General features: G+C 35.7%; 1 protein-coding gene and 1 non-coding gene across 3 annotated transcripts in view; one reads left to right on the plus strand and one right to left on the minus strand.

Annotated features, from left to right (window-relative positions):
• Window positions 1–25785, plus strand: part of NAA16 (N-alpha-acetyltransferase 16, NatA auxiliary subunit) — a 58783-nt gene extending 32998 nt beyond the window's left edge. Inside the window, exons 10-20 of one of the 2 annotated variants that reach the window (XM_069467204.1) lie at window positions 3338–3410; window positions 5613–5782; window positions 6128–6280; window positions 9227–9355; window positions 15730–15943; window positions 17555–17748; window positions 22312–22420; window positions 22850–22948; window positions 23276–23419; window positions 24353–24450; window positions 25073–25785. In XM_069467204.1, the coding sequence (XP_069323305.1) occupies window positions 3338–3410; window positions 5613–5782; window positions 6128–6280; window positions 9227–9355; window positions 15730–15943; window positions 17555–17748; window positions 22312–22420; window positions 22850–22948; window positions 23276–23419; window positions 24353–24450; window positions 25073–25270 (1581 nt within the window). In that variant the 3' untranslated portion in view covers window positions 25271–25785. Of the gene's footprint in view, window positions 1–3337; window positions 3411–5612; window positions 6032–6127; window positions 6281–9226; window positions 9356–15729; window positions 15944–17554; window positions 17749–22311; window positions 22421–22849; window positions 22949–23275; window positions 23420–24352; window positions 24451–25072 lie in introns of those variants that run through there. The other variant, XM_069467205.1, reaches the window with a different exon arrangement.
• On the minus strand, window positions 2643–2749 carry LOC138383068 (U6 spliceosomal RNA). The gene has a single exon (XR_011233522.1). It is a non-coding gene; the product is annotated as a U6 spliceosomal RNA (small nuclear RNA).
• Window positions 25786–26812: the final 1027 nt, after the last annotated feature.

Below are 26812 nucleotides of genomic sequence, written 5' to 3' on the forward strand. Positions count from 1 at the left end.
CTAGTTGTTGGTTTTTCATGTATGTGCTTTATAATGTTAAGGAAGTTCCCTTCAGTTCCTAGTTAGTTGTACATTTTTATCATGAAAGGGTGTTGTTTGATTTTGTCAAGTGCTTTTTCTGTGTCCATGGAAACAGTCCTGTGGTTTTTGTTTGTTATTCTGTTGATGATGATGTATTTTACATTAACTGATTTTCAGATGTTATACCAATTTTGCATTGCTGGGATAAAACCTACTTGGTGTGATGGACAATTCTTTTTATATATTGTTGGGTTCATCTTGCTAGTGTTTTGTTGAGGATTTTTGCATTTATATTTCTCAGAGATATTGGTCTGTAGTTTTCTTGTGATGTCTTTATCTGATTTTGGTATCAGGATGTTCCCTCCTTTTTTTTTTTTTGAAGAGCTTGTGAAGAATTGATATTACTTTTTTAAGTGTTTGATAGAATTTACCAGTGAGGTCATATGGGCCTGGAATTTTCTCTCTGGGTAGTTTTTTGATTACCTATTAAAATTCTTTATTATTGGTCTATTCAGATACTCTGTTTATTCTTTACTCACTTGAAGAAATTCATGTTTCTAGAAGTTGATCCATTTCATCCAAGTTATACAGTATTAGCATATAATTGTGCATCGTATTCCTGGTAGTAATATCCGTCCGTCCTTGTTTTTTAAGAGACAACATCTCTGTTGCCCAGGCTGGAGTACAGTGGTGCCCTCATAGCTCATTGCAGCTTTGAACTCCTAGGCTCAAGCAATCCTCCCACCTCGGCTTCCCAAAGTGCTGAGATTACAGGCATGATTTTAAAATGACAGAGACAAAATATTATTTTTAAAAAGAATAGCTATTACATATTAATTTTTCATATCACACTACCTAGTTGACATAGATGGTAAGTAGACTTGAGTGAAATGGGTCATTCCTTAGTAATGCTTAGATTACATTTTACAGACAAATTTGGAATATTGAATTGTTCACTTATTTACTGATTTAAAACTATCACAGAAATTTTTGAAATTCAAAGAAGTATGCTAGTGAACTATGAAGTCCAGTGCTCTTTGCAAGTTTTTTATTTAGGAGATTTCATGTGAAATTTCCATTATCTTGTTTTGTTTTGTTTTTCATGATCAGCTCTTGTTGTGAAGTTCTGAAACAGGAGATCTATTTTATTCAGTAGAGTTTATACTCTTTTATGACGGATTGTGTGTAGCTTCAGTAAATGTTTTGCTGTGCTTTTTATTATTAAAATTGACTTCTTTGAAAATGTTTCACCCTGGAGATGGAAGGTATATCATTTTTTAAAAACCTGCTCTAGTTGCAGTTTTTGCAACTGCCAGTAGATGGCATTGTATGTTCATTAAAAAAGTATTTGCCTTTATAAAACGAAGAGCTAGACTACTGAATTTCTAAGCCTGTGGTGTCTGTTTTTTTTTTTGAGACGGATTCTTGCTCTGTTGCCCAGGTTGGAGTGCCGGGGCATCATCATAGCTCACTGTAACCTCAAACTCCTGGCTCAAGTGATCCTCTCACCTCATCCTCCCAAAGAGCTGGGACTATAGGTGTGCACCACCCAAGCCCAGCTAATTTTTATTTATTGTTTTTGTAGAAACTGGGTTTTGCTATGTTGGCTAGGCTTACAAAAAGTTTTTTAAGTTACACATATTCTAAGTGAGATTGGTGGGGCAGTCATGTTAGGTTAAAAATAAATACCTGCTACCATTAATTTTGCTTTATAGTAAAAATCTTTTTGCAGCAGTTTTATCTGCAGCAGTGTTTTTCAAACTCTTAACTTGTGCATCAGAAGTAACTAAAGTGCATATTAAAAACAGATTTTACAGAAACCAGAGTTCTGATTCTGTCAGTATGGGGTGTGTTATAGACTGCAGCTCTTACAAGTTACCAGGTGGTGCTAATGCTAATGTTGATGATGCTAATGGTCTGAGGAGCGCCCTTTCAGAACCACTGTTTTCAAATTAAATAATCATTATTTAAAAAAAAAAAACAACGTACCCATTTTCTGCCATCCTAATCGCTTCAGTCATATTTTCATTGAGTATGTAGTATCTGTATGTACTTGTTTTAGTGAAATCATAGTATGTGCACATTTTTTTCACTTCCTGTTTTTTCTGTGTTAGTTACACATTGTCCTTAGTGTCAGTTTCCCATCTATTTTTCCCATTGCCCATCTGTCTAAGCTCTACTAGAGAATTATGCCATATAATGCAAAATCATGAGAAAGATACCATGTAGTCCTGAGAAGTGTTTTAATTTGGTTTTTGTTTTATTGTGTTTTTTGACTGGTGTCAATAGGATGGTCAGTTTTGTGGACACTAACCTGTGACTTTCCAGGATGAGGATTAATGTGGCTTCAAAATAAAGCTAATGAAATTATACTGTCTTGTGTTAAATGGAATCCATGAAGAGGTTTCTTTCCTTGCCATATGTACCAAAATCTGTTTAGGACTTTGTGACACATGGTCTGCTCTTCAGTGGCAGGGAAGCCCTAGTGAATTTTGGTTGGTGTGTAAAGAGGCCTTAGGATAGAAAAGAAATATAGTTGTTTCTCTGAAAAGAAAAATGTCTAAAGTCCCAGTTTTCACAAACTAGTAAACAATGTGTCAGACCTTATTTTTATTTTATTTTTTAAATAGGAACCCTTCATGAATTTGCATGTCATCCTTGTACCAGGGTTATGCTGATCTTCTCTGTATTGTTCCAATTTTGCTTTATGTGCTGCCGAAGCAAGCACCAGATCTTATTTTGTAGTAGGAAGATAAGCAAGTTGGGTAGGAAACCCTGTAATTGTATTGAGTACAGATTCCAACTTTCTGTCCTTTTCCCAGAGTTGCTAATAATAATAACCAAAACAGAGTCATTTTTAATTTCACTTATAATTTTCAAACCTTGGGTCATTTCACTTGACTTTTTTGTCATGCTTGACATTTTAGAAAATCTGAATATTTATTTAATGGTTTACAACTTCACAATATAACAATAAAAAGCAAAAGGCAAATAAATTAACTGTTAATAATAAATTATACAGATGTGTTTATTGGCAAAAAAAGGTTTTGTAGTAACTAGTGACAATTTGTCCTTCAAAACTTCAAATTAATGAGGTTCTGTTTCACCATTAATAAAGACAGCAGTGTACAGCATCTTTTCCCATCCCCCCACGAGGAAATATTCATATTGAGAATGAGGAAAACGCAGATACCCTAGTAGTTTATAGTTCTGAAATAAGCTGTATATTGTTTTCCAAATCTAATTTAATCCATAATAAATAAATAATACTTCCAATAAAGTATTTTTAAGTTTTAAAAATATGTTTCTTTAACAGGTTTCTATAATCCAAGAACTTGTTACTAATTATGAAGCCTCTCTTAAAACATGTGACTTTTTTAGCCCTTATGGTAAGTTTAAATTAGATTGAATTAGAATTTGATTACTCATTTCAATTCATTTGTAATCACTTACAGTAATGCTCTTTTATGTTTATTATGTGTGCTACATTATAACTACTTATTAAATAGTTTTTGCATTAGTGAATGAAATGAGAGCACTTGCAATCTGATTTAATTTAAATTTTCCATAAACCTGTGGGGTGGGAGTTAGCCCTGTTTTAACATGAGGAAATGCACTTGAGAGGTCGAGTGGCTTGCCCAAGACCATGCAGTTACTTTATATTAGAACCTATTTTTCCAGAATCCCTAAGTTCTCTGATTTTTCTGCTCTTTTAATACTTTTAATACTGTATAATACAATTTGGTCCTTTGTTTATTTGTAGGGGGATATGTAAATCAAGGCAACTTAATTGTAAAAATACTCTGGAGTGTTTTCATTCATTCAGATGGTAACCTTAGTCTGGGTTCCTCATGTGTCTGTTACGTGTCATTATTTGAGTATTTTTTTAAATTGAAATAGGGATCTTGCTGTGTTGGCCAGGCCAGTCTCAAACTCCTGCGCTCAAGCTATCTTCCCACCTCAGCGTCCTGAGTAGCTGGTATTACAGAGGTGTGACACTGCACCCCACTCTTTGAGTATTTATAAAGCAAAATTCTAGGCACATTGTTCCAAACCTTAGTATGCACCTCTGTTTAAAATGATTAAACAGAAGATGTTGGTGCAGTGCTATGTCCCAGAAAATTAACCTCATGCTATAACATCTATTAATACCCAGTCCACATTCTGATTTCCCCAGTTATCCAAAAAAAGTCTTCGTAGGTTGGTTTATTTGAATCTAGATCTAGTTAAGGTCCACACTTTACATTTGATTGTTATGTCTCTTATATTTTTTTAATCTAGAGTAGTAACCTCCCCTTCCTTTTTTTTCTTTTTTTTTTTTTTTAAACATGTTTTGAATGGTCTTTTGTCTTATAGGATATCCCATATTCTAGATTTTTGGCTGATTGCTTTCTTGTGGTATCATGTAATATATTTTACTGTCATTCATATTTCTTGTAAACTTACAGATTTATAGACTTGATTAGATTCCAGTTCCATTTGAATACTTGCTGGTGGTGCCTTGTGCTTCCTGTGATATCACATCTGGAGGCAGGAGGCCTTCTGGTTGTCTCTCTTTTGTGATGTTGAGATTGTCACCCTGGTGTGCCCATTAAAAACGTCCTCATTGGCCTCTCACCTAATGATTTTAGCAGCCATTGAGGATCATTGTGTTCATCCCTTATTTCATTCTAATCATCATTTTGTCTGCATTGATTAGCTAGAATTCTTGTTATAAGTAACTTTCCTTCATAAAATATCTGGTTCCCCTGAAATATAGTTTATATAAGGGGAGCAGAATAGATGCTTGACACTTCACCTTCTGTATTGTGTTTGCATTATTATTGTGTCATTTTGTCAGCTACACTAGGAGACCTTTTTGTTCTTCTGTAGCATGGGTAAATTCACACTTTCCTCCTCATTTTATAACTGTATATCTTCCCTTCTGAAATCCATTTTGAGAGCTTGGTATTTATTTTTCTACTCTTCTGTAGCTTGAGGGTATGGCAGGATGGGGAACAGGATAGAGCTTGGCTGATTGTATGTGACTGCTTTTGTTACAGAACTTGGGCTGTGTTCTCTCAGGTTTTTGTCAGATGGCAGGGTTATTTCCACTTTGTCAGGGGTATATCTTCTTCCTGTGGGTCATATTCAACTTTGGGTTTCCCTGATTTAGTATTATAGGCCTAGAAAAGACTAAGCCCTGGCCGTTTGGCAGTTTTTGACTGCTGAAGTCTTGGAGTTGTATAAGAGAACCTCTTCTCCAACTTATTTCCTTGGCTTTTCCTAGGCTTGTTGTCTTTTGCTTTCAGCCTGAGAATTCACAGAATTAGATTGATTTATGTCCTTTCCCCAGCACTGTTTCTTTGGAGTGAGGTTGGATTTAGAAACTAGTCAAACTACGATCTTGGTTTCTCTGCTTGGCTTCCGCTTTTCAAACTTTATAGCATGAAGTCATAGCTCTTTCAGTTGAAATTGGTCATTTTTCCTGAGTTTTTACTGTTTATTATTATAAAAATTATTAATATCATTATGAATTGGGGAGAGAAAGTATGTAAATTGCTCTATTTTACATTCTTCCTGTAATAATTTAATATTTGTTTTAATTGCAGAGAATGGGGAGAAGGAACCCCCAACAACACTACTCTGGGTTCAGTATTTTCTGGCACAGCACTTTGATAAACTTGGACAATATTCTTTGGCTTTGGATTATATTAATGCTGCAATTGCTAGTACTCCAACTCTAATAGAATTATTCTATATGAAAGCAAAAATTTACAAGGTAAAATCTGAATCATGTTTTGTGACTAGTTGAAGAATTCAGGTACTTTAAGAACCCTTGGAATTTTTTCTATGTAGAAATGTCTTCTAGGGCACCCTGATAATGTTTTTTAAAATTCTTAATAATTCTAAGCAGTTTTATATTACATAGTTGTGTAATCAGTATTAATCATTGGATTTAGCTCTTAGTATTAATAAATGTGAATTGTAATTTAGATTACTAGATACATTTGACAGAAATGGTGCCAGATTTCTATTTTGTCTTTATAAATTTTTTCCATTTTTATTGTACCCATATTCTCTTAATCTAAACTGTGATTTCTTTAATGCTTTTATGTCTTAATAGCATATAGGTAATCTCAAAGAAGCTGCAAAGTGGATGGATGAAGCACAGTCTTTGGATACAGCTGATAGATTCATCAATTCAAAATGTGCAAAATATATGCTTCGAGCAAATATGATAAAAGAAGCAGAGGAAATGTGCTCCAAGTTCACAAGGGTAGGAGATAGTATACATGAACATGTAGTTGTCTGGATTAGAAACTTAAGTTCTAGGATGATTTATGAAGTTTGCTACTGAAATTCATAAGAATTCTTTGCTTTTTAAAATCCTATTTGGCTCATATCCTAAGCATGGTTTCTTACTGTAGTTGTGTGTGTATGCATGTGTTTCTGGCAGGAGATGGTTAAAGCAATAGCAGCAATAAATACCTTGGTACTAATACAAGTACTGTGTCATACTTTAGTGCTTATATGAAAAATTCAATTTGCATTCCAAATTCTGATTGCAAGACAAATTCTTTGTCTCCCTAGTAATTTTGACTGCTTCTTTTGTTCTATTTTATTTTATTTTTTTCAGCCAGGGTCTTCCTCTGTCACCCAGGGTGGAGTGCTGTGTGGCATGGTCATAGCTCACTGTAGCCTTGAACTCATGGGTTCAAGTGACCCTCGTACTTCTGCTTTCTAAGTAGCTGGGACTGCAGGCGTGTGCCACCATGCTGGGCTAGGGTTGGTTTTTGTGTCTTTTTTTTTTTTTTTTTTTTTTAATTTTTTGTAGAGACAGGGTTTCGGGCTATGTTGCCCAGGTCTTGAACTCCTGGCCTCAAGCAATATTCCCACCTTGACGTCCCAAAGTATTGGGATTATAGGTGTGAGCCACTGCACCTGGCTTGCTTTTTAATTGTCTCTTACAGTGTTTTACTTTAGAACTGCTCATAGAGTTCATTGTATGTGGACTCCTGGTCTCTGTGACATTTTAGAATTTAAGTTTTCAGACATTGTTGGGCTAAGCATCCATTCCTTTCCTTTCCCTTCTTCACCATCCTTTCATATCCTTTTCCACATAGACTTTCTGTTATATTATGAATATAATACATGTTTATGTTTAAGTAAGTGGACTAATGGAACAGACTAGGAAGCTCAGAAACAGATTCACACAGGTTCGGAAACTTGGTATATAACCAGAGGTGGTATGTTAAAAATCAGAGATGAAAAAATACTGCTGGGACAATTAATTATTGTGTTGAAAAAAATAAAATGGCATCCCTATTTAATTACTGCACACAAATTAGTTCCAGGTGGATTAAAGCTCTAAGTATGGTAAGTAAACCTTTCACACTTTTAGAAGAAAATATAGGAGTTTATCCTTAGGATAAAGCACCATTCTTTATGCTTGAGGTAAGAAGCTTTTCTTAAGACACCAGAAACATAAAGTATAAGAGAAAAATTGAGCCAGGCTCAGTGGTGTGATCCCGCAGTCCCAGCTACCATTTGGTAAATAGTACTAGTGTTCTAGTGTTCACACTCTTCGGTGCCCTGTCCACTGTATCACAAGTTTGAAGATTAGTAGAAAGTACAAAGAATAGACATAAAACTAATTATGTTTTTAGAGAAAAGTACCATCTGGAAGGTCAAAGTAGAGGTTAGAAGTAAAGTACAATTAATAATGAGTATATGGATTGAGCATACCAAATCTGAAAATCCGAATTCTGAAGTGCTGCAAGATTTGAAACTTTTTGAGCACTGAGATGATGCTTAAAGGAAATGCTCATTGGAACATTTCAGATTTCGGATTTTTGGATTTGGTATGCTCAACTGGTAAGTATAATGCAAATATTACAAAATCCGAAACTCTTCTGGTCCCAAGCATTTCAGAAAAGGGATACTCAACCTATTCACAACTTCTTATTAAGTCCAGTGGTTTTTACAAAAATAAAACCCAGAAACAACTAGGATGTGTCTTCAAAGGTGCAGGAAAGTGAGAAAGCAGGTGAGAGAAGGTGGTTGTGTGTGAAGAGTAGTCACCACAGTCTGGCTGAGCTTGTTCACTGTAACTGCCTCTGATCATCTGCTTTTGACAAAATGCCGTATGGAGAGCTTGTTCAGTTTGTTCATACTGGTGGTTCATTGCCATGCAAATCTGTAATGTGTGGTGGACGACATAGTGAGACAGGAAGAAAATTGCGAATGACCCTGAATATTCAGATTATGCCTGCTTGCCAATAAATGAATGAAGTGCTCATATTTCCTTCTTACAGATTTTTCACAGTTTAGAATTTTGGTATAGAGTTCCTAATGCATGTTGGATGGTTCTAGTTGGTAAGCTTTTGAAATGAAAAGTCATGTAGATTTCTTCTTATAAAAATATGTGGTCATCAACAAAATGTAAAATATATATGGCCATAATGAAGAAATAAAATACGTTCATAATTCTGTTCACCCACAGATAACCGGTTTTTAGACTTTAATGAATTCTGAAAATTTAATTGATACACAATGTGGATAAAAAGAACTGGAGACTGAAATTACAAGGAAGGAAAGGCTAAGTAGAATTTGCTTGAAAGGCCGAAGATAAGGAGTGCTTCATAGGATTACTGTCTTAAATAGCTGAAATAAAAGCTTTGGTGTTTAAGCTTTAGTAATTTGGAATCTTTTCTGTATAGAGTATTGAATACCCCAAAAGAGCTAGATAAATAAGACACTGTGTACGTACATACTGTGTTTTTTGGATCTGATAACCCAAAATGGCTCCTAAGTGACTAACAGGCAGGTAGGTAGCATAGATAGTGCAGATATGCTAGACAAAGGGAATACTCACATCCCAGGTGGGACAGAGTAGGTTGGTGCAGGACTTTATCACACTAAGAATGGCACACGCTTTAAGACTTACTAATTGCTTATTTCTGCAATTTTCCTGTTAGTGTTTTCATACTGTGGTTAACTGTCGGTAACTGAAACTGATTTTCATGGAAATTGCAATTGTGAATAAAGAGGGACTACTGTAATTTAAAACTAGTGGGCACCTTACAGAAGCACATTGGCATATTTGCTAATTGCTACTTATTGTCATAAAAATACTAGCAGTCATAGTTGTAAAAGAGAAAATGAGATTTTTAGGATCTGTTTTATTGTTTGTTCCCTATGATTATGAATGCTTCCATTTCAGGAAGGAACATCTGCCATGGAAAATCTGAATGAAATGCAATGTATGTGGTTTCAAACAGAGTGCATTTCAGCTTACCAGCGTCTGGGGAGATATGGAGATGCCTTGAAAAAATGCCATGAAGTAGAAAGGGTAAGTAGTTAGAATTTTTACTTCAGTTTTCTTCTCTAAGGTGATGAAAAAGGCAAGTAGATTTCTACGTAGGATCATCTGCCTCTTCTAACTACTCTGGGAGCTTCATTGTGAAAAAAATTCTTAATCTTTAATCTTCTAGACATTCAGAAGTTGTAAAAAAAGATTGCTTTTTTGATCCTCAAATGGTTATGCTTTTGACATGTCTATATATTTTTATTTGAAGGAAAAAAGAAACATTAATTTAGTAAACATTATTGCTATTATTAACATAAATTCAAAATTCCTATTCCCCAATTAGGCCATTATTTGCTTTTCATCGCTAGCCTAAGAGGACACACAGCTGATGGCAACCTCTCTCCCCTTTAAAACGTCAGGATCTGGTCCGCAGTCAGCCTCTCTCCAGTTTGTCTTCCCAGGATGTTTGTTCTCTCGTTCAGTACTCTGTACAGCAATCTATGGCCAGTTTGGAGGCTTATTTTATTGCTTGCTTTTAGGATGATGTGTGCGATGTGCCTTAGTGAGGGGACTTTTCTTTTCCTTTGTGTGAATTTTTGTTTTCCTGTTCTTTGTCATCTCTGAAGCACTCTCCTTCCACATGGACCACAGGAGGAAAAGAGCCGCAAATGCACCCCTGAGGCAGTCCTCAGCAGCCCTCAGTTGTGGGGGCAATCGGCACCACTGTTCCCATGCCGACGCATGTAGAACCACAGGCATCGTAGTCAGGTGAGCCTGATGTCTGCACCGTGGCAGTCACTTTGGCCTTTTTCCCATGTGAAACTTCTGAGGTTACTCACCAGGAAGGCTAAATCTTATGGGGTGGCTTTTGATGGGAACTAGAACTAGGATTATACCTGAGGATTTTTAGAAATAACCTAATTTTTTATTTGTTTTGGGTTTTTGTTCTTCCTGCCTTTTTAAGCTTGGGCTTGATGGCTTTATCTCTGGGAAAAATCTTTCTCATCTTCTTGAATATTATATAAAGCCCTTGGATGATATGTGAAATATCCAAGCATTCTTGCTTCAATCAGGTTCTTATTTCTGTGATAAAATTGCAGATCACTAGCTTGTTTTAACACTTCCTAGAACTGTGGTCCCCAAGCCTCTGTGGCCTGTTAGGAACTGGGCTGCACAGCAGGAGATGAGCAGCAGGCTAGTTAGGAAAGCTTCATCCGTATTTACAGCCACTACCCATTGCTCACATAAGCTTCGCCTCCTGTCAGATCAGCAGGAGCATAAGATTCCCATAGGAGCACGAACCCTATACTCTAAACTGCGCATGCAAGAGATCTAGGTTGCGTGCTCCTTATGAGAATCTAATGCCTGATGATCTAAGGTGGAGCTGAGACGGTGATGCTAATGCTGGGGAGTGGCTGCAAATACAGATTGTCATTAGCAGAGAGGTTTGCAATGTGCTTGAATCATCCCGAAACCATCCCCCCCACCCCCTGTCTGTGAAAAAATTGTCTTCCATGAAACTGGTCCCTGGTGCCAAAAAGGTTGGGGACCACTGCCCTAGAAGACCCTCACTTTAAAAGTATTCTGCTTGTTATTAAGGAAAGATACATTTTTATTAACCAGGGCATTCTCAGTGGGAGAGGAATTGTTTCCTGAATGAAGAAGCTGCTAGACACTTATGGAATAGTAATTCCAACAAGACCATAACCAGAAATTTAACAAATTATCGGTGTTTGTGAAATTTTGAATATCCTAAGGATCATTATAGTTGTGAAGTTCTCGAACTTAAATCCCATTCCTCCTAATGTTAATGACTATATGGCTTTCTTTTTAATATTTTTGAGAATTTTTAGAATATGATAGGTAGATCTTCCATTACTAAGTTTCATTTAGATTATGCGTTCCCTTAAATTTTAGTGATATGGGCTGAGTTGCATGGAATAAAATTCTGTTATGTCAGATAAACTACTTCTAGTTCAAGAAATGATTTAATTGTGGAAAGCATTTTTTGAAGAAAAAATGCAGGAATTAAAATGTGACAGAATTCATCACCCTCTGGTCATGTTACATAATTGTTGATAGAAATTATAATCGTATTTAGGATTTATTGTTGGCATTTGAGAATAAAAAGAACTAGAAACAGATAAATAAGAAAAGAGCCTATTCTTATGCTACTTGTAAGCTGGTATTTTTATAATGAATATATCCGTACTAAAAGCAAATAAAACTTAACTTTTTTATAGTTAATGTGTTCTACATATGTGGTTATATGTAGAAATGTATTTAGTGCACATAGGGTGACTAAATAGGTTGACCTAATGATTGTTTATTAAATTAATTTCTAATATAATCTAAAAGAAGAGTCTTAATGATATCATTAGAAGGATATAGGAGTAATTACAAACTTCAAAGATTTATTATAATTGGTATCTGCATGAGTTGCCTTATACATGGGTTTTAAGTGCTTTAAAAAGGAAATGAACACCTCTCAGAAATAAAACTTAGCAGTTTACCTTCTAAACAGAAGGTTAGTGAATTGAAAAATAAGTTCAAATAAGGGCCAGATCTTTCTTCTGCCTTCAAGAAGTATTTTGTTGAAGGCAGTTTCAGCTAAGGTATGTATTGCAATGAGCTCTTAGTAATTGAATTTAAAAAGTTAGAATTCTAGAGTGGCCCAGTGTAGTACCTTTTCTGTCTTCATCTTGCCCCTTTCATAGAATTTTAGGATTATATGTAAAGGTTATACAGTTCAACACAATTTGATGTTTGAAACTTGAATTTTATTAAAACAAACAAAACTACTTTCTTCAAAATATTGGATGTACTCACGCCCATAATACTTCTAGTACTCTAGGAGACCGGGGCGGAAGGATTGCTTGAGCTCAGGAGTTTGAGACCAGCCTGCGCAAGAGTGAGACCCTGTCTCTACAAAAAATATAAAACTTAGCCAGGTGTGGTGGCATGTGCCTGTAGTCCCAGCTACCTGGGAGGCTGAGGCAGGAGAATCACTTGAGCCTAGGGGTTTAAGATTGCAGTGAGCTATGATGATGCCACTGTACTCTAGGCAGGGCAACAGAGGGAGACTCTGTCTCCAAAAAAAAAAAAAAAAAAAAGAATTTGGATGTAAACTGTGTTCAAAATAACATTATAACATTTTAAACTATTTTATCTTTCAAGAATTGAGTTTTCTTTCTTTTTTTTCCTCTTACTATTAGACTTCGAGTGATTGGGCTCTCATTCTTTTAGTGGCCAACCTAATTTGAAACAGGGCACTAAATACATATTTATAACTCTGATAAGAGATGGGATTTCTGATCTAAACCATAGGAAGTTCACAACTTTATCTTTTGTTGTATCTTAATCTTTATCAAATTGACACATGCTTTATAATGACATATTCTCTATAAAAGAAATTGAGTTGCTTGATCTGATAGTTGATCTAGTTATTATTTTTTAAGTTCAGAGGTTTTTATTGCCTTTCTCTTATTATAAGCTCTTATTAGTTGCATTTGGGACCTCTAAGAGCTAATGGGCAGGAGAATCTATGCCAGAAGAGAGTGCTTAATAGGGAATTCCTAAAAAACACAACCACTACCAAGCTCTAAAGCTATGAATGGCTTTTCTTTCTTTTTTTGTTTTTTTTTTGAGACAGAGTCTCACTCTGTTGCCCAGGCTAGAGTGAGTGCCGTGGCGTCAGCCTAGCTCACAGCAACCTCAAACTCCTGAGCTCAAGTGATCCTCCTGTCTCAGCCTCCCGAGTAGCTGGGACTACAGGCATGCACCACCATGCCCGGCTAATTTTTTCTATATATATTTTTAGCTGTCCATATAATTTCTTTCTATTTTTTTTTTTAGTAGAGATGGGGTCTCGCTCTTGCTCAGGCTGGTCTCGAACTCCTGAACTCAAACGATCCGCCCACCTCGGCCTCCCAGAGTGCTAGGATTACAGGCGTGAGCCACCGCGCCCGGCCGGAATGGCTTTTCTTAATTCTTGCTGAGGGGGAAAGAGTTAAGGGCATGAGTTGTATATGTTAAGATTTGAATACCTAGTTTTCTGCAGTGAGCTGATAAGTGATTTTATCGTGCCCTTCATGTTTGGCTAAAAAGTGCAGGGAAACTAACTTTATCTGTTTGTATTATCTAGTATATCTTTATGTTTTACAAATTTAGAGACTAAAATATCAACCCAGGATAGTACAAGGGAGAGCTTTGTGATGATGGAGTAGTTCTGTATCTGGATAATGGTGGTGGTTACATTAATCTACACATTATAAAATCACAGAGAACCATAAACACACATTGTACCAAAGTCAGTTTCTTGGTTTTGATGTTGTACTATAGTTATGTAGGCTGTAACCTTTGGGGGAAACTGAGAGGGGGTATACAGGACCTGTATGTACCTCCTTTGCAACTACTTCTGTATCCATAATTATTCTAAAACAGAAAGTTAAAAAAAAAATCAACCCAGGTTTATTTAGTTGTTCCTATGTAGAATTCTGCAATATACTATTTCTTTCCAAAAGCAAAAGTATTAATAGGCCATAGATGCAGTATCCTGCTTTTTCTAATTTAATCTAGCCATATTCTGTCTATAACTGTTAGCTAATTAAAGAGTGATTAACCACCCAGGTTTGCTTGAGGCTAAACAGGTTCCCAAGACACAGTGCTTTCAATGGGAAAACAGGGAAAGGCTCTGGCAAAGTGGGCTGAGCTGGTCACCCTATTTATGGAAGACATTAACTGGAGAGAGGCAGCCTATGGGCTAGTACTGATAAAGAGGCGCCTTAAATATTTGGGGTTCCTTATGGCTCCCTCTGAGACTTGACTTAAAATCTGTGTCTATTGATGCTGCTAGGAACATCTCTTGAAACTTGTCATCTTTCTTTTTACACATTTCTCAACCTAAAAAATACCCTATAGTCTTTTAGATGTTTTCATCTCGTGTGTTCCATGAGTTTTAGCACTGCTATTTTTCCTTAGTCAGTTGTATTGAATTGTAAGATATTCTTATGGTGCTAGATATAACTTGATTTACATTAAGGCAAACCACTAACAACTTTATGAAATATGTAACCCATTGATTTTTAAAAAATAAAACCAAATTCATGTTATTGTTTATGAGTTGACATGTCTTATTGGTGGGAAGAATACAGTTTTCAAATGTATTAAATAACATCATTAAAGCATGGCTTTTTAGTCATAAATACAAACTAATATGAAATGTTCATTATTTTTTTCTATTTCTTGCCCTCTTTTACTGTGTACTTTTATTTTTAGAATTCTTCTCTTAAAGTGTCAGGTCCTTAATATAATTCTGTGTATAGTGTGTTTCTAATTACCAAGATAATCATCAAATGATTATGGAAAATTACTAATGTGTCCTCCACACAGTGACTTAATTAGACCCCAAAGACAGAGTGAACATGCAGTAGTAGAAGAGCTTGATCTATATTGGTGTACTGAATCATTCATTTTTCTGTATAATTTCGGAGAAGCTGCAGTAGGAGAAAAGAAAGAAGTCAGAGGTAGAAGTGCATGTAGGGGAACAATATAAGTAAAAAATTGTTTTATTGTGGGATAGGGGGTTAGTGTTCTTCTTTTAATGGAAGGTATTAATGGCCATGAACCCTTTGAAAATTGGATGAAAGTTTTGAGCTCTCCATAGGAAGAAGTTATTATACTTACTTATACATAGTCTCCAGATTAAGAACTTCTGCTAAAATGGAAGGCAGGTATGTTGAGAGCTTGTTGAGTAAGAGAAAACCATAATGCCCTGCATTTGTATAGCAGTTTACAGTTGCAAATGAACTTATTTGATCCTTTAACAACCTTAAGAAATTGGCTGTGTAGATTTCTTTATTCCTAACTTAGATTAAATAATTAAGGCTCTAGCTTATCTCTTGAGTTGGCAAATACTGTGCTTACTGAAAGTCTGCTTAGTTTGCTAGGCCCTGTGCCAGGCAGTAGGGATAAAGATGACAAGCCTTGCCCTTGAAGAGATCACCGTTGAGTAGAGCAATCTGATTTAAAAACATTTAGTGTGAACCTACATATATTTAGTCTTTATTTGGAGCTCTGTTAAACTCTGCCATGCTGGTTTTTAGGGAATGTGGAGGAGAGACAATTCATTAAAACTAAAATATCAATATGTTTTTTAAAAAACCCAGTCTTTTGACTTATCACATCGAATTTGAGTGACATCACAAAACATTTGTAGGGAATGGAGATGATTTGTAAGAAAGAAACTCTAGAACTTGAATGCAAAGAACTTGATGTCCTTTATAGGACATGGGAGAGGCCAACTGTGTGAAATTGTAATTGGTTAAATTGTTTCTGGGGCTTTTTATGATTTTCTTTCAAAAGGTTGACATTATTGACGTATATGTAAGAGATAATTTTGTGGTTTTGTTTTGAAGCATTTTTTTGAGATAACCGATGATCAGTTTGACTTCCATACATACTGCATGAGAAAGATGACCCTTCGTGCCTATGTTGACCTTTTGAGATTAGAAGACATACTCAGAAGACATGTCTTTTATTTCAAGGCTGCTAGATCAGCGATTGAAATATATTTGAAATTGTTTGACAGTCCCTTAACCAATGAAAGCAAACAACAAGAAATAAATTCAGGTAACTGAAAAAAAAAACTTTCTTAAAAAGATTTCAAAAGAACACTAAATTTCAGAATGTCATTGGCGTAAACAGTACATGATATCAAGACAAACACTAGATAATTGATAATGCCAAAAAATAAAAGTGTCCAAGGTGAGGGGAGGACTTAACAAAAGGGGGGTGATGATCTGTAGCTGATGCTTCTAAATTACCCTAATGGAATGACATGCAATTTTTCTTACTGTTATCTTCAGAAAGACCAGTTTAGGAAAAATAAGAAATATCTATGGGCTGGTTTCGTATCTTCTTCTATTTTTAAGTTGTAATTAAAACCAGCTTTGAGCCACTTAGGGAACGGTGAGAATATCTGCACAGCTCTTTATTCACTAGAATGTTAACATTTAGGAATATTTTTGAAATAGCATGGAAGCAAATTTCTAAACTTTTCTTTCTTTTTTTTTTTTTTTAACTTTATTTACAAATTTTTTTTTTTTTTTTTTTTTTTTTTTTTGAGACAGAGTCTCACTTTGTTGCCCAGGCTAGAGTGAGTGCCGTGGCGTCAGCCTAGCTCACAGCAACCTCAAACTCCTGGGCTCAAGCGATCCTCCTGCCTCAGCCTCCCGAGTAGCTGGGACTACAGGCATGCACCACTATGCCCGGCTAATTTTTCTATATATATATTTTTAGTTGTCCATATAATTTTTTTCTATTTTTAGTAGAGACGGGGTCTCGCTCTTGCTCAGGCTGGTCTCGAACTCCTGACCTTGAGCGATCCACCCGCCTCGGCCTCCCAGAGTGCTAGGATTACAGGCGTGAGCCACCGCGCCCGGCCTATTTCTAATTTTATATAGTGTTTATCATAGGTGTTTATGTGCATTATCTCACTTATCCTTGGAATATTCCAAGAGGAGACTAGTTGGTGATATCAGCCCCACAGTTAGGGACTTAACACTAAGAAGGCTGAAGTGATTTGCCTGAAGTCATATATTATATAAGAGACAGAACTGGGCTAGGTTAGTTTTGGTTAATGCAGCATTTACTGGTTGCCTTTTGTGTGCCAGGTTTTGTGCTAGTCACTGGGAATACACTTTCTAAAAACTTCTTCTATGTAGTTGCCTCCCCTCTCCCAGCCAAAAAAAAAAAAGGTATACAGTTGGCCCTCTGTATCAATGGGTTCTACATCTGTGGATTCAAGCAACCACAGATCAAAAATATTTTTTAAAGTGATTGCATCTGTACTGAACAAATATACTTTTTTCTTGTCATTTTTTTCCTAAACAATACAGTATAACAACTATTTGCGTAGCATTTACATTGTATTAGGCATACGTATAGACTTTAATATGATTCACCAAAAAAGGATGTCATTATATGACAACTTAAAGCAAAAGAAAGGTGAAAGATCTAAAGCTGATCTAGAGATAATTTGAAGCATACTGCGGGAGGACAAATGGTATGCCATTTTATATCACAGGCTTGAGCATCTATAGATTTTGGTATCCTTGGGGGGTCCTGCACCAATCTCCCACTGATACCAAGAGATGACTGTACTAATGGTATGTATTGTAGAAGAATATGAGGGAAAATGCAAACATTGACATAGAATTTTGTTCATTTGGATATTTGTAGAAAACCTGTCAGCCAAAGAATTGAAGAAAATGCTTAGCAAGCAGAGAAGAGCTCAGAAAAAGGCTAAATTAGAAGAAGAGAGAAAGCATGCAGAAAGGGAACGTCAACAAAAGAATCAAAAGAAGAAAAGAGATGATGAAGAGGAAGAAGCCAGTGGTCTTAAGGAAGAACTTATACCTGAAAAATTAGAAAGAGTGAGATGAATTTATTGTCTTTGCTATTTGGTAAAATTTATGCTATTTGGTTCTGTTCTGGCCATTAACATGATTTATTTAAATCTATAAATCAGAAACTATTTGCAGTATTTCAAACTCATTATGATAGCTGTCAGTTATCTTTGAATGACAATATGAAAATTATACATACAATTATAGTTGTGATATAGTACTGGCCTTCCAACGGTGTCTGTGTTCTAATCCCCAGAACCTGTGACCATGTGACCCTATATGGGAATTAAGGTAGTAGATGGAATTTAAGGTTGTGATTAGCCAACCTCAAGATAGGGAGATTAGCTTGGATTGTCCATGGGGGCACAATCAGAAGGGGCCTTAAAAGTGGATGGGGGATGCCAGAAGAGGTCAGGGTGACGTGATGTGAGGATTCAACCTGCTGTTCCTGGCTTTGAAGATGGAAGGGGAGGGGATCACAAGCTAAGGAATGTGGGTAGTCTTCGGAAGCTGAAAAAGGCATTGAACGGATTCTTCCCTAGAGCCTCCAAAAGGGAATGTAGTCCTGCTGACACTTTGATTTTTAAGCCCAGTGAGACAGACCTGTGTTGGACGTTTACCCTACAGAATTGTAAGATGATAGAGTTCATGTTGTTTTAAGCCACTAAATTTTTAGCTGTTTATTGCACCAGCAATATGATTGCCTGTTAAAGATGGAATCATTTTACTTTGTATGTCTTACTAGATACGTTTTAGGTACAAAGAGATAGCACCTCATCTCCAGGATTTTCTCAAGGTGTTAATAGTTGTTGTGGGACCAGATTTAGGGAAGTAGTTAGCTTTCTGGTTCCTTCACTGTAAATCTAGTACAGTTGACTCTACACAGGTTTGAACAGTTCAGGTCCACTTATATGTGGATTATTTTCAGTAATTATGTTGGAAATCTTTTATGGAGATTTGTAACAATTTGAAAAAGTTGCAGATGAACTGCGTAGCATAGAAATTCTGAAAAAATTAAGAAAAAGGTATGTCATGAATACATAAAGTATATGTAGATACTAGTTTATTTCACCCTTTACTACCATAAAATATACATAAAGCTATTATAAAAAGTCAAAATTTGTTAAAACTTACATATTCAAACACTTCAGACAGTACAGGGCACCATTCACAGTCAAGAGAAACATAAACAAACGTAAAGATGCAATATTAAATCATAACTGCATAAAATTAACAGTAGTACATGCTATGCTATTGTAATAACTATGAAATTATAGCTCAGATGTTGCAGGTACCTCCTTAAAACACTGTATGGTGCTAATCGTCTCTGAGTGAGCAGTTCATTTCTCCGATAAATTGCATATCTCATTATAGTGATCTCTTGAGGTTCTCACATATTTTTCATCGTGTTTAATACAATATTGTAAACCTTGAATAATGCCATGGGACCCATATGAAGTGCCACTAGTGATGCTGGTAGTGCACCTAAGAAGCAGAGAAAAGCCATGGCATTATAAGATGTTGAGTTGCTTGATAGGTACCTTAGATTAAAGTTTGCAGCTGCTATTGCCTGCCATTTCAAGATAAGTGAATCCAGCGTAAGGACCACTGGGGAAAAAAGGAAATTTGTGAAACCGTTGCTGTAGCTACACCAGCCAGTGCGAAATTTGACACGTTTTATGGAATGCCTTTTTATCTCATGTTAAAAATGAAGCTTTTATATGGGTGCAGGATTGCTATAAGAAAGGCGTGCTTAGACAAGTTAGTATGATTTGAGAGAAAGTGAAGCCATTAAAAGATAACTTAAAGCAAAAGGAAGGTGATGGAAATTCTCTAAAGCTAGAGAATTTAATGCCAGCAAAGGATTGTGTGATAATTTGAGAAAGAGTTTTGGTTTTTGAGGCCAGGCACGGTGCCTCATGCCTGTAATCCTAGCACTCTGGGAGGCCGAGGCAGCAGGTATGGCTTGAGGTCAGGAGTTCAAGATCAGCCTGCGTAAGAGCGAGACCCTGTCTCTACTAAAAATGGAAAAAATTAGCCTGGCAACTAAAAATAGAAACAAAAAAATTAGCTGGGCGTGGTGGCAAGTGCCTGTAGTTCCAGCTACTCAGGAGGCTGAGGCGGAAGGGTCATTTGAGCCCAGGAGTTTGAGGTTGCTGTGGGCTAGGCTGATGCCACGGCAGCTGTAGCCTGGGCAACAGAGCGAGACTCTGTCTCAAAAAAAAAATTTTTTTTGGTTTTTAAAATGTCAAGATAACAGGAGAAACAGCTTCTGCTGACCAAAAGGCAGCAGATGAGTTCCCAGATACTGTTAAGAATATCATTGAGGAGAAAAGATACCTGCCTAAACAGGGTTTTTTTTGTTGTTGTTGTTCTTTTGTTTTTTGAGGCAGGGTCTCAATTCTGTTGCCCAGGCTGGAGTACAGTGGTGTTGGTCATGGCTCACTGCAAGTCTTGAACTCCTGACTCAAGTAATCCTCCCACCCCAGCCTCCTGAGTAGCTGGGGCTACAGATGCACACCACGATGTCCAGCTGTTTTGATTTGGGTGTTTTTTTTTCTTTTTTCTTTTTTGGGCGTGTGGTAGAGACGGGTCTCACTATTTTGCCCAGGCTGGTCTTGAACTCCTGGCCTCAAATAATCCTCCCACCTCAGCTTCCCAAAGTGTTAGGATTACAGGTGTGAGCTGCCATGCCTGGCACTAAACAGGTTTTTAATGTAGACAAAGTGCCCTATTCTAGAAAAAAATGCCACAAAGGACATTTATTAGTAAGGAAGAGCAGTGAGCACCAAGATTTAAAGCAGAAAGGGGTAGGCTAACTCTGTTTTATGTAAATGCAGTCGAGTTTATGATCAGGAAGACCCTCATCTGGTAAGCTGCTAACCCTTGAGCTTTTTTGCCCACGCTGGCCCCAAACTCCTGGCCTCAGGCCATCCTCTTGCCTGGGCCTCCCAAAGTGTTGGGATCATCGCAGTGAGCTACTGTGCGCAGCCAACCCTTGAGCTTTGTAGGGAAAAGGTAAACACAAGCTGCCAGTCTTGGTTGTACAAAATGAAGACTTGGGACAAGAAGAACCTTTTTTTCTGGAATGATTCCATCAGTGCCTAGTCCCTGAAATCAGAAAGTACGTTGCCAGTAAGGAACTACCTTTCAATGTTCTTCTCATATTGGACAGTGACCCAAAACCTCATGAGTTCAACACCAAAGACTACTTGCCCCCCAAACACAATGTCTCTAATTCAGCCTGTAGATCAGGGACGCACAGTACTCCATGGAAAGGATTGCCAACACTGTGGAAGAGAATCGTGATAGAATATTATGAAAGTCTGGAAGGATTACACCATTGAAGATAGAGCCATCATCAAGCTTGAAACAACAAATTCCTGCTGGAGAAAACTGAGTCCAGATGTAGTACATGACTTCACAGGATTTACAACAGAGCAAATAAAGGAAATCATGAAAGACTGTGGATAATGGCAAAAAAGTTGGCGGGGTAAAGAGTTTCAAGATTTGGGTCTTGGAGAAATTTAAGAGCTGATAGGCAGCAGAGGAAGTAACAGAAGACATCTCAGTGGAGATGAGTGCTTCCGAACCAGTGCCAGTCTGTGAGGAAGAGGATCTAGAAGAAGCAATGCCAGACAATACATTGACGTTAGATCTGGCAGAAGGTTCTGATCTTTCAAGACTATTTTTGACTTTTATGACATGGACTTCTCCATGATATGGGCACTGAAACTAAACAGTGGAAGAAAGATTGCTACCATATAGGAGCATTTTTAGAGAAATGAAAAAGCAAAACAGTCAGACAAATTATTATGTATTTCTGTAAATTTGCACTGAGTGTGCCTGCCTCTCCTGTCTCTTCCACTTCTTCTGCCTCTGTCACCCCTGAGAGAGCAAGGCCAACCCCTCCTCTTCCTCTTCCTTAGCCTACTCAGCATGAAGATGATGAGGATGAAAACCTTTATGATGATCCACTTCTACTTAATGAATAATGAATGTATTTTATGTTCTTTATGATTTTTTTAATAACATTTTGTTTTCTCTAGCTTTATTGTAAGAATACTGTACATAATACATATACGAAATGTGTTAATTGACTGTTTATGTTTTTGGTAAGGCTATTAGTAAAGTTTTGGTGGAGTCACAAGTTACTTGTGGAGTTCTGACTGCACCCTTCCTCAAAGGTCAACTGTATAAGTATTTTAAATTTCATTACTTTTTCCCCACTTATGTGGTGGTATTATATTTGTCTCCTTATTATAAATGTTTTTAGAGTCCCTTAGATGATAAGGGAATGTCAGTAAGTGGTATACCATCTCCTTAAGTCTATGGAGTAATTTTATGTACTTTTTTATTTTTTATAAAATTATCTTGATTTTATATCAGAAAAACAATACAGCCATTTCTGTTCTGAAAATTACTGACTGTGTACTGATTTATTTGCAGAAGGTTTTAAAATATTTTCTTGCTTATTTGATTATATGAATAAAACTGTCTAAGTTACTTCAGATATGTGTTACTATGAAATTTGGGGGGAAATTTAGCTGTTTTTAAAATAGAATAATTTTCCTTTCTATTTCAAAATAGGTAGAAAATCCATTAGAAGAAGCCATCAAGTTCCTTATACCTCTTAAGAACCTTGTTGCTGATAACATTGACACTCATCTGTTAGCATTTGAAATATATTTTAGGAAAGGTAATATATAGTTTGAGTTCAATTTTTAATCCATTTATATTTGTGACCATATTCAGTGTGACAAAATCTTTGTCAGATCTATCTTTGTTTCTTAGATTTTTACTTCAGCCTTCCACAAAGGCCCTTAATCCTCTTTTCCTTTGCTACTGAAAACTTTGTAAGATAATGAATTAGAATATTGCTGTCAAATCCAGTTTAACAATAGTTTGAATAATCATACACATTGTTTACCCAAAGCAATTTTTCATGAGTTTTCAAGCTTTTCTTTAGAAAGCAAAAGTTGTCTTTCATAACCAAAGTCATCTTTGAATTTTACTTATGAATGTTTTTAAAAGGTAACATTTTGTTATTGAATTTAAGAGAGGCTAAAGTAAAGTGAAGGAAATATCACATAATTATGCTATTTTTTTATATTTTTTTCTGACACAGGAAAGTTTTTGTTAATGCTGCAGTCTGTCAAACGAGCTTTTGCCATCAACAGTAATAACCCATGGTTACATGAATGTTTAATTAGATTTTCTAAATCTGGTAAGTATGAAAAAGGTAATGTTTATGGAGAAGCAAATATGAGCTGTCTTCCATAGAGCTGGACATTGAAGAGATTTGCAACAATGTAAAGCAAAAAGAAAAATAATGTTTATAATATTTAAATGAAGAAGTGTCTATAAAATGTTAGCCAAGAGATGCAGAAATTAGTGCATTTTTAGACTAGAATGTATTTATACTTCAAAGGAGCAATAATATTTTTACTGTGTTAAATATATCAAGCTTAATAGTAAAGGGCTTTCAATAGATTTTTTTTTCAATGACAGATCAAAATCAAAACCAAAAAATCCAAATGTTTATGTTTTATAGTGTCTAAGCATAGTAATCTTCCAGACATTGTGAGCAAAGTTCTGTCTCAAGAAATGCAGAAAATATTTGTCAACAAGGATTTGCAAAGTTTTAATGAGGATTTTCTCAAACGTAATGCTACCTCTCTTCAGCATCTACTTTCAGGTTTGTATTTAGTTCCCAGTGTTAAATTGTTTATGGAAGAAAACAAACAAACAGAGAAAGAGCTTTAAGTACAAAGATATTTACTGAAATGTATGTAAGTATGGAGAAAGAAGAATGGGAACAAATTTAATGTGTGTCCAATAATAGGGGAAACAGTAGTAGGTTCATCGGATGTAGTACCAGGTAGTCATTTAAAGTGATATTTATTCAAAGGATTTGTAATAACAGGGGCAGATATTTTTACAGTATCTTAACAGAATTGAACATATTATAGGATCACAATTATGCATGAGAAAAAGGCTGAAAGGAAGTGTATACCAAAGCTTTAATGTTGCCTTTGGGTGTTGTGGTTATCAATGATTTATTTTTTCTTGTAATTTCCAGGAGAAATACAAACTGGATTTTATTTTTAAATAGTTTTTTTAATTAATTATTTTCTTTGTGAATATATTAATACATTTTCCTGTTGTCCACCCACTGTGCTCCTATGTGACAGTAATTTGTTCCTTAGATGTTTTATTTTAGAGTATCTTTTTTTTTCACAGTCATTTGGCTGAAATACGCATTGATGCCACAGGGCAGCCCATATTTCCATTTTGAATTATATCCTTTCTAAGGGGAGGACGTTGTTAAATCAGTGTTCTTATTATAAATATTTAATAACCATCTCTTTGTGAAGGAAAAAAGCTCTGATTTGTAGTGTTTTTCCATGATACAAATACTGTCATTTTGGCCCCAAGTTATCAATGGCATGTCACTGAATAGGAAGTTGGAAAGAGATGTCACAGTTGGCTCTCAAGAGCTGTTGGTCTCCAGCCCACTGCTAATTAAACATTTGAAATCACATTTTTATTTTAAGTCACTGGTAAGTATGTATCAGATAAAATATAAGGCATAGGAATTTATTCATTTTGAAATTCCTTGATATTTTAGGTGCTAAAATGATGTATTTTCTGGACAAGTCAAGGCAAGAGAAAGCAATTGCTATAGCCACTAGACTGGATGAAACTGTAAAAGATAAAAATGTAAAGGTAAGATTTATCACAGGCTGATTTATAGATACTGAGTGATCTAAGAAAACGTGTGTCTTTACAGCATAATTCTTACATGGGCCTTTAGAGTTATGCCTGGATATAAGTCTCAGCACCAGCAATTACGAGCAGCGTAACTTCAGGAAAGTTATGTCTCTTAGCTTCCTTTTCCTCATTTTTAAGATGAGGATGAAAATATGATCTATCCTACAAAGTCAGCATAAGAGTAAGCTGAAACAAAGTGTGAAGTGCTTATTGCCTGGCACAGAGCAAGCATCAGTAAATGTGTGCTATTGTTATTAATAAAGGACACTTTCATTTTTAGTGATCGTAGTTTTAGAGGTTCCCTTCCTCAGATATTAGAACTTTACTGCTTTTACAAAGGATTTGCAGAGTTGATTTCTTTCTTTCTTTTTTTTTATGGCCCCAGCCGAGGTCTAATGCAGAGTTGATTGTTAATGTTCCTTTTTGAGGTGATTACTTAGTGTAGATAACAAGAAGTTATTTTAGACTGAGGCAACTTTCTCTTGGTCTAATTAAAAAAGTGCATCTTTTGATTAAAGTGATTATTAAGTGAACTTCTCATTTCTTAACAATTTGTGTTTTCCCCTTGCTTTACTAGACTTTAATAAAGGTTTCTGAGGCCCTGCTTGATGGCAGCTTTGGGAACTGTAGTTCCCAGTATGAAGAGTATAGGATGGCCTGTCATAACCTGCTTCCGTTCACGTCTGCTTTCCTGCCTTCTGTGAATGAAGTCGACAGTCCCAGCACAGCACTGAACCACACAGCGAACTATGATGTCTTGGCAAATGAAATTTGAAACCTCATAGAACGTTGACTCCTACAGACTCATAGCTGAATTCAGATCAGGGTTTCTTTTCCAGGGTGCATTTTAACATAGGTGTGAAATGAAATTATAGAAGTTATAAATAGTATATTCTGTAAGCTTCTTTTATTCTTTATCTGACTCTGCCAATTTACATAAACATTTGTTAAAATTGCCTGTTTATACTTGTACAGTTTTTCTTAAACTCTCAAATTATCAGCATTGTGGTAGCTGCTGTTGCGTCTGTCATGATTATTTCTTATTAAGCTAACTTGTATACAGCCCTACTATATTACTTTCTTTAGATCCTGGTTTCAGGATCTATGTTTTGATCCCTTGTCTTACTGGTTTTATTATTGTTTATTTGCTTGCTCTTTAATTAAAGCATATCAGTTTTAAAGTGTCAACTATGTTAAAAACAATATGGAATTCCTCTTGGCAGATACTGAGGTTTATTTTAAAATTTAATTTGCCACTTTTCACCTTAATTTCTCATGATTTACCATTTCCTTTGTAATACCCCTCAAAATGATATTTTTCTGGTTGAATAAGGGTACTCTAGTTTTATGTAGATGATTCAGAATGTGAAGATTGGTTTGCCTGTCAATCATGGAAATTCACTGGTAAGTTTGTTGCATATCTCTCTGTACCAGTCTTAAAGATCCACAGGCAAGAATTATGCCTTTTTCACTATGTTGCTTTGAGTGTTAATAAGTAGTTTATATTGACGTCCTTCAAGGGAGCATAATAGGGCAGAATACAAATTAAAACCAAACATTGTTACTCTCACAACCATGTGTTAACTATTAAATGCATTTTTGTATCTCAGCAAAATGAGAATTTACACTCTCATTAGTTTAACTATTAAGACATAGTATTGTTGAACAATATATTTTGGGGGGATAGCTTCTTGTTCTATCTTGTACAGAAAACAGTAATGGAATCACTCAGTATGTTCAGAACCTTGTAAATATATCTGTAATATTAATGTTTCCTTTTAAGGCAAATATAAATTCAAAAAGGGAGATTTTATTTAGACAAACAGTTCTAATTAAGATGGTTTTCCTTTACCCTAATCTATTTAGATTCACAATTGTTGAAAGAGGGAAAAACTCACTGTAAAATAATGCCAACCTAGATAATGCTGTAATAAATTATTTTGTACACAGTTGCTTATTTGTGGTTTATTATTGCTTCACACTATTAATATTTTTTGCAAGTATTTTTTGAAGAAGTAGAAAATCACCATAATCTTTTAAAGTTTTATGAAGAATATAATTCTCAACTATATTTTGATGCCTCGGTAACTTGTCTTCTTTTTGGTGTTTTGATAATTTTAGAACTACAGACAGTTCCAAACTTAGGATGGTTTGACTTAAGATTTTTTGACTTTACAATGGTATGAAAGTGATATGCATTAAGTAGAAACCATACTTTGAATTTTGATCTTTTCCTGGGCTAGTGATATGTGGTATGATTCGCTTACATGAGGTAGTCAACAGTTTAGTATAAAATAGTCTTTGTGTTAAATGGTTT

This window comes from Eulemur rufifrons, chromosome 4 (assembly GCF_041146395.1).
Source record: "Eulemur rufifrons isolate Redbay chromosome 4, OSU_ERuf_1, whole genome shotgun sequence".
Taxonomy (NCBI): domain Eukaryota; kingdom Metazoa; phylum Chordata; class Mammalia; order Primates; family Lemuridae; genus Eulemur; species Eulemur rufifrons.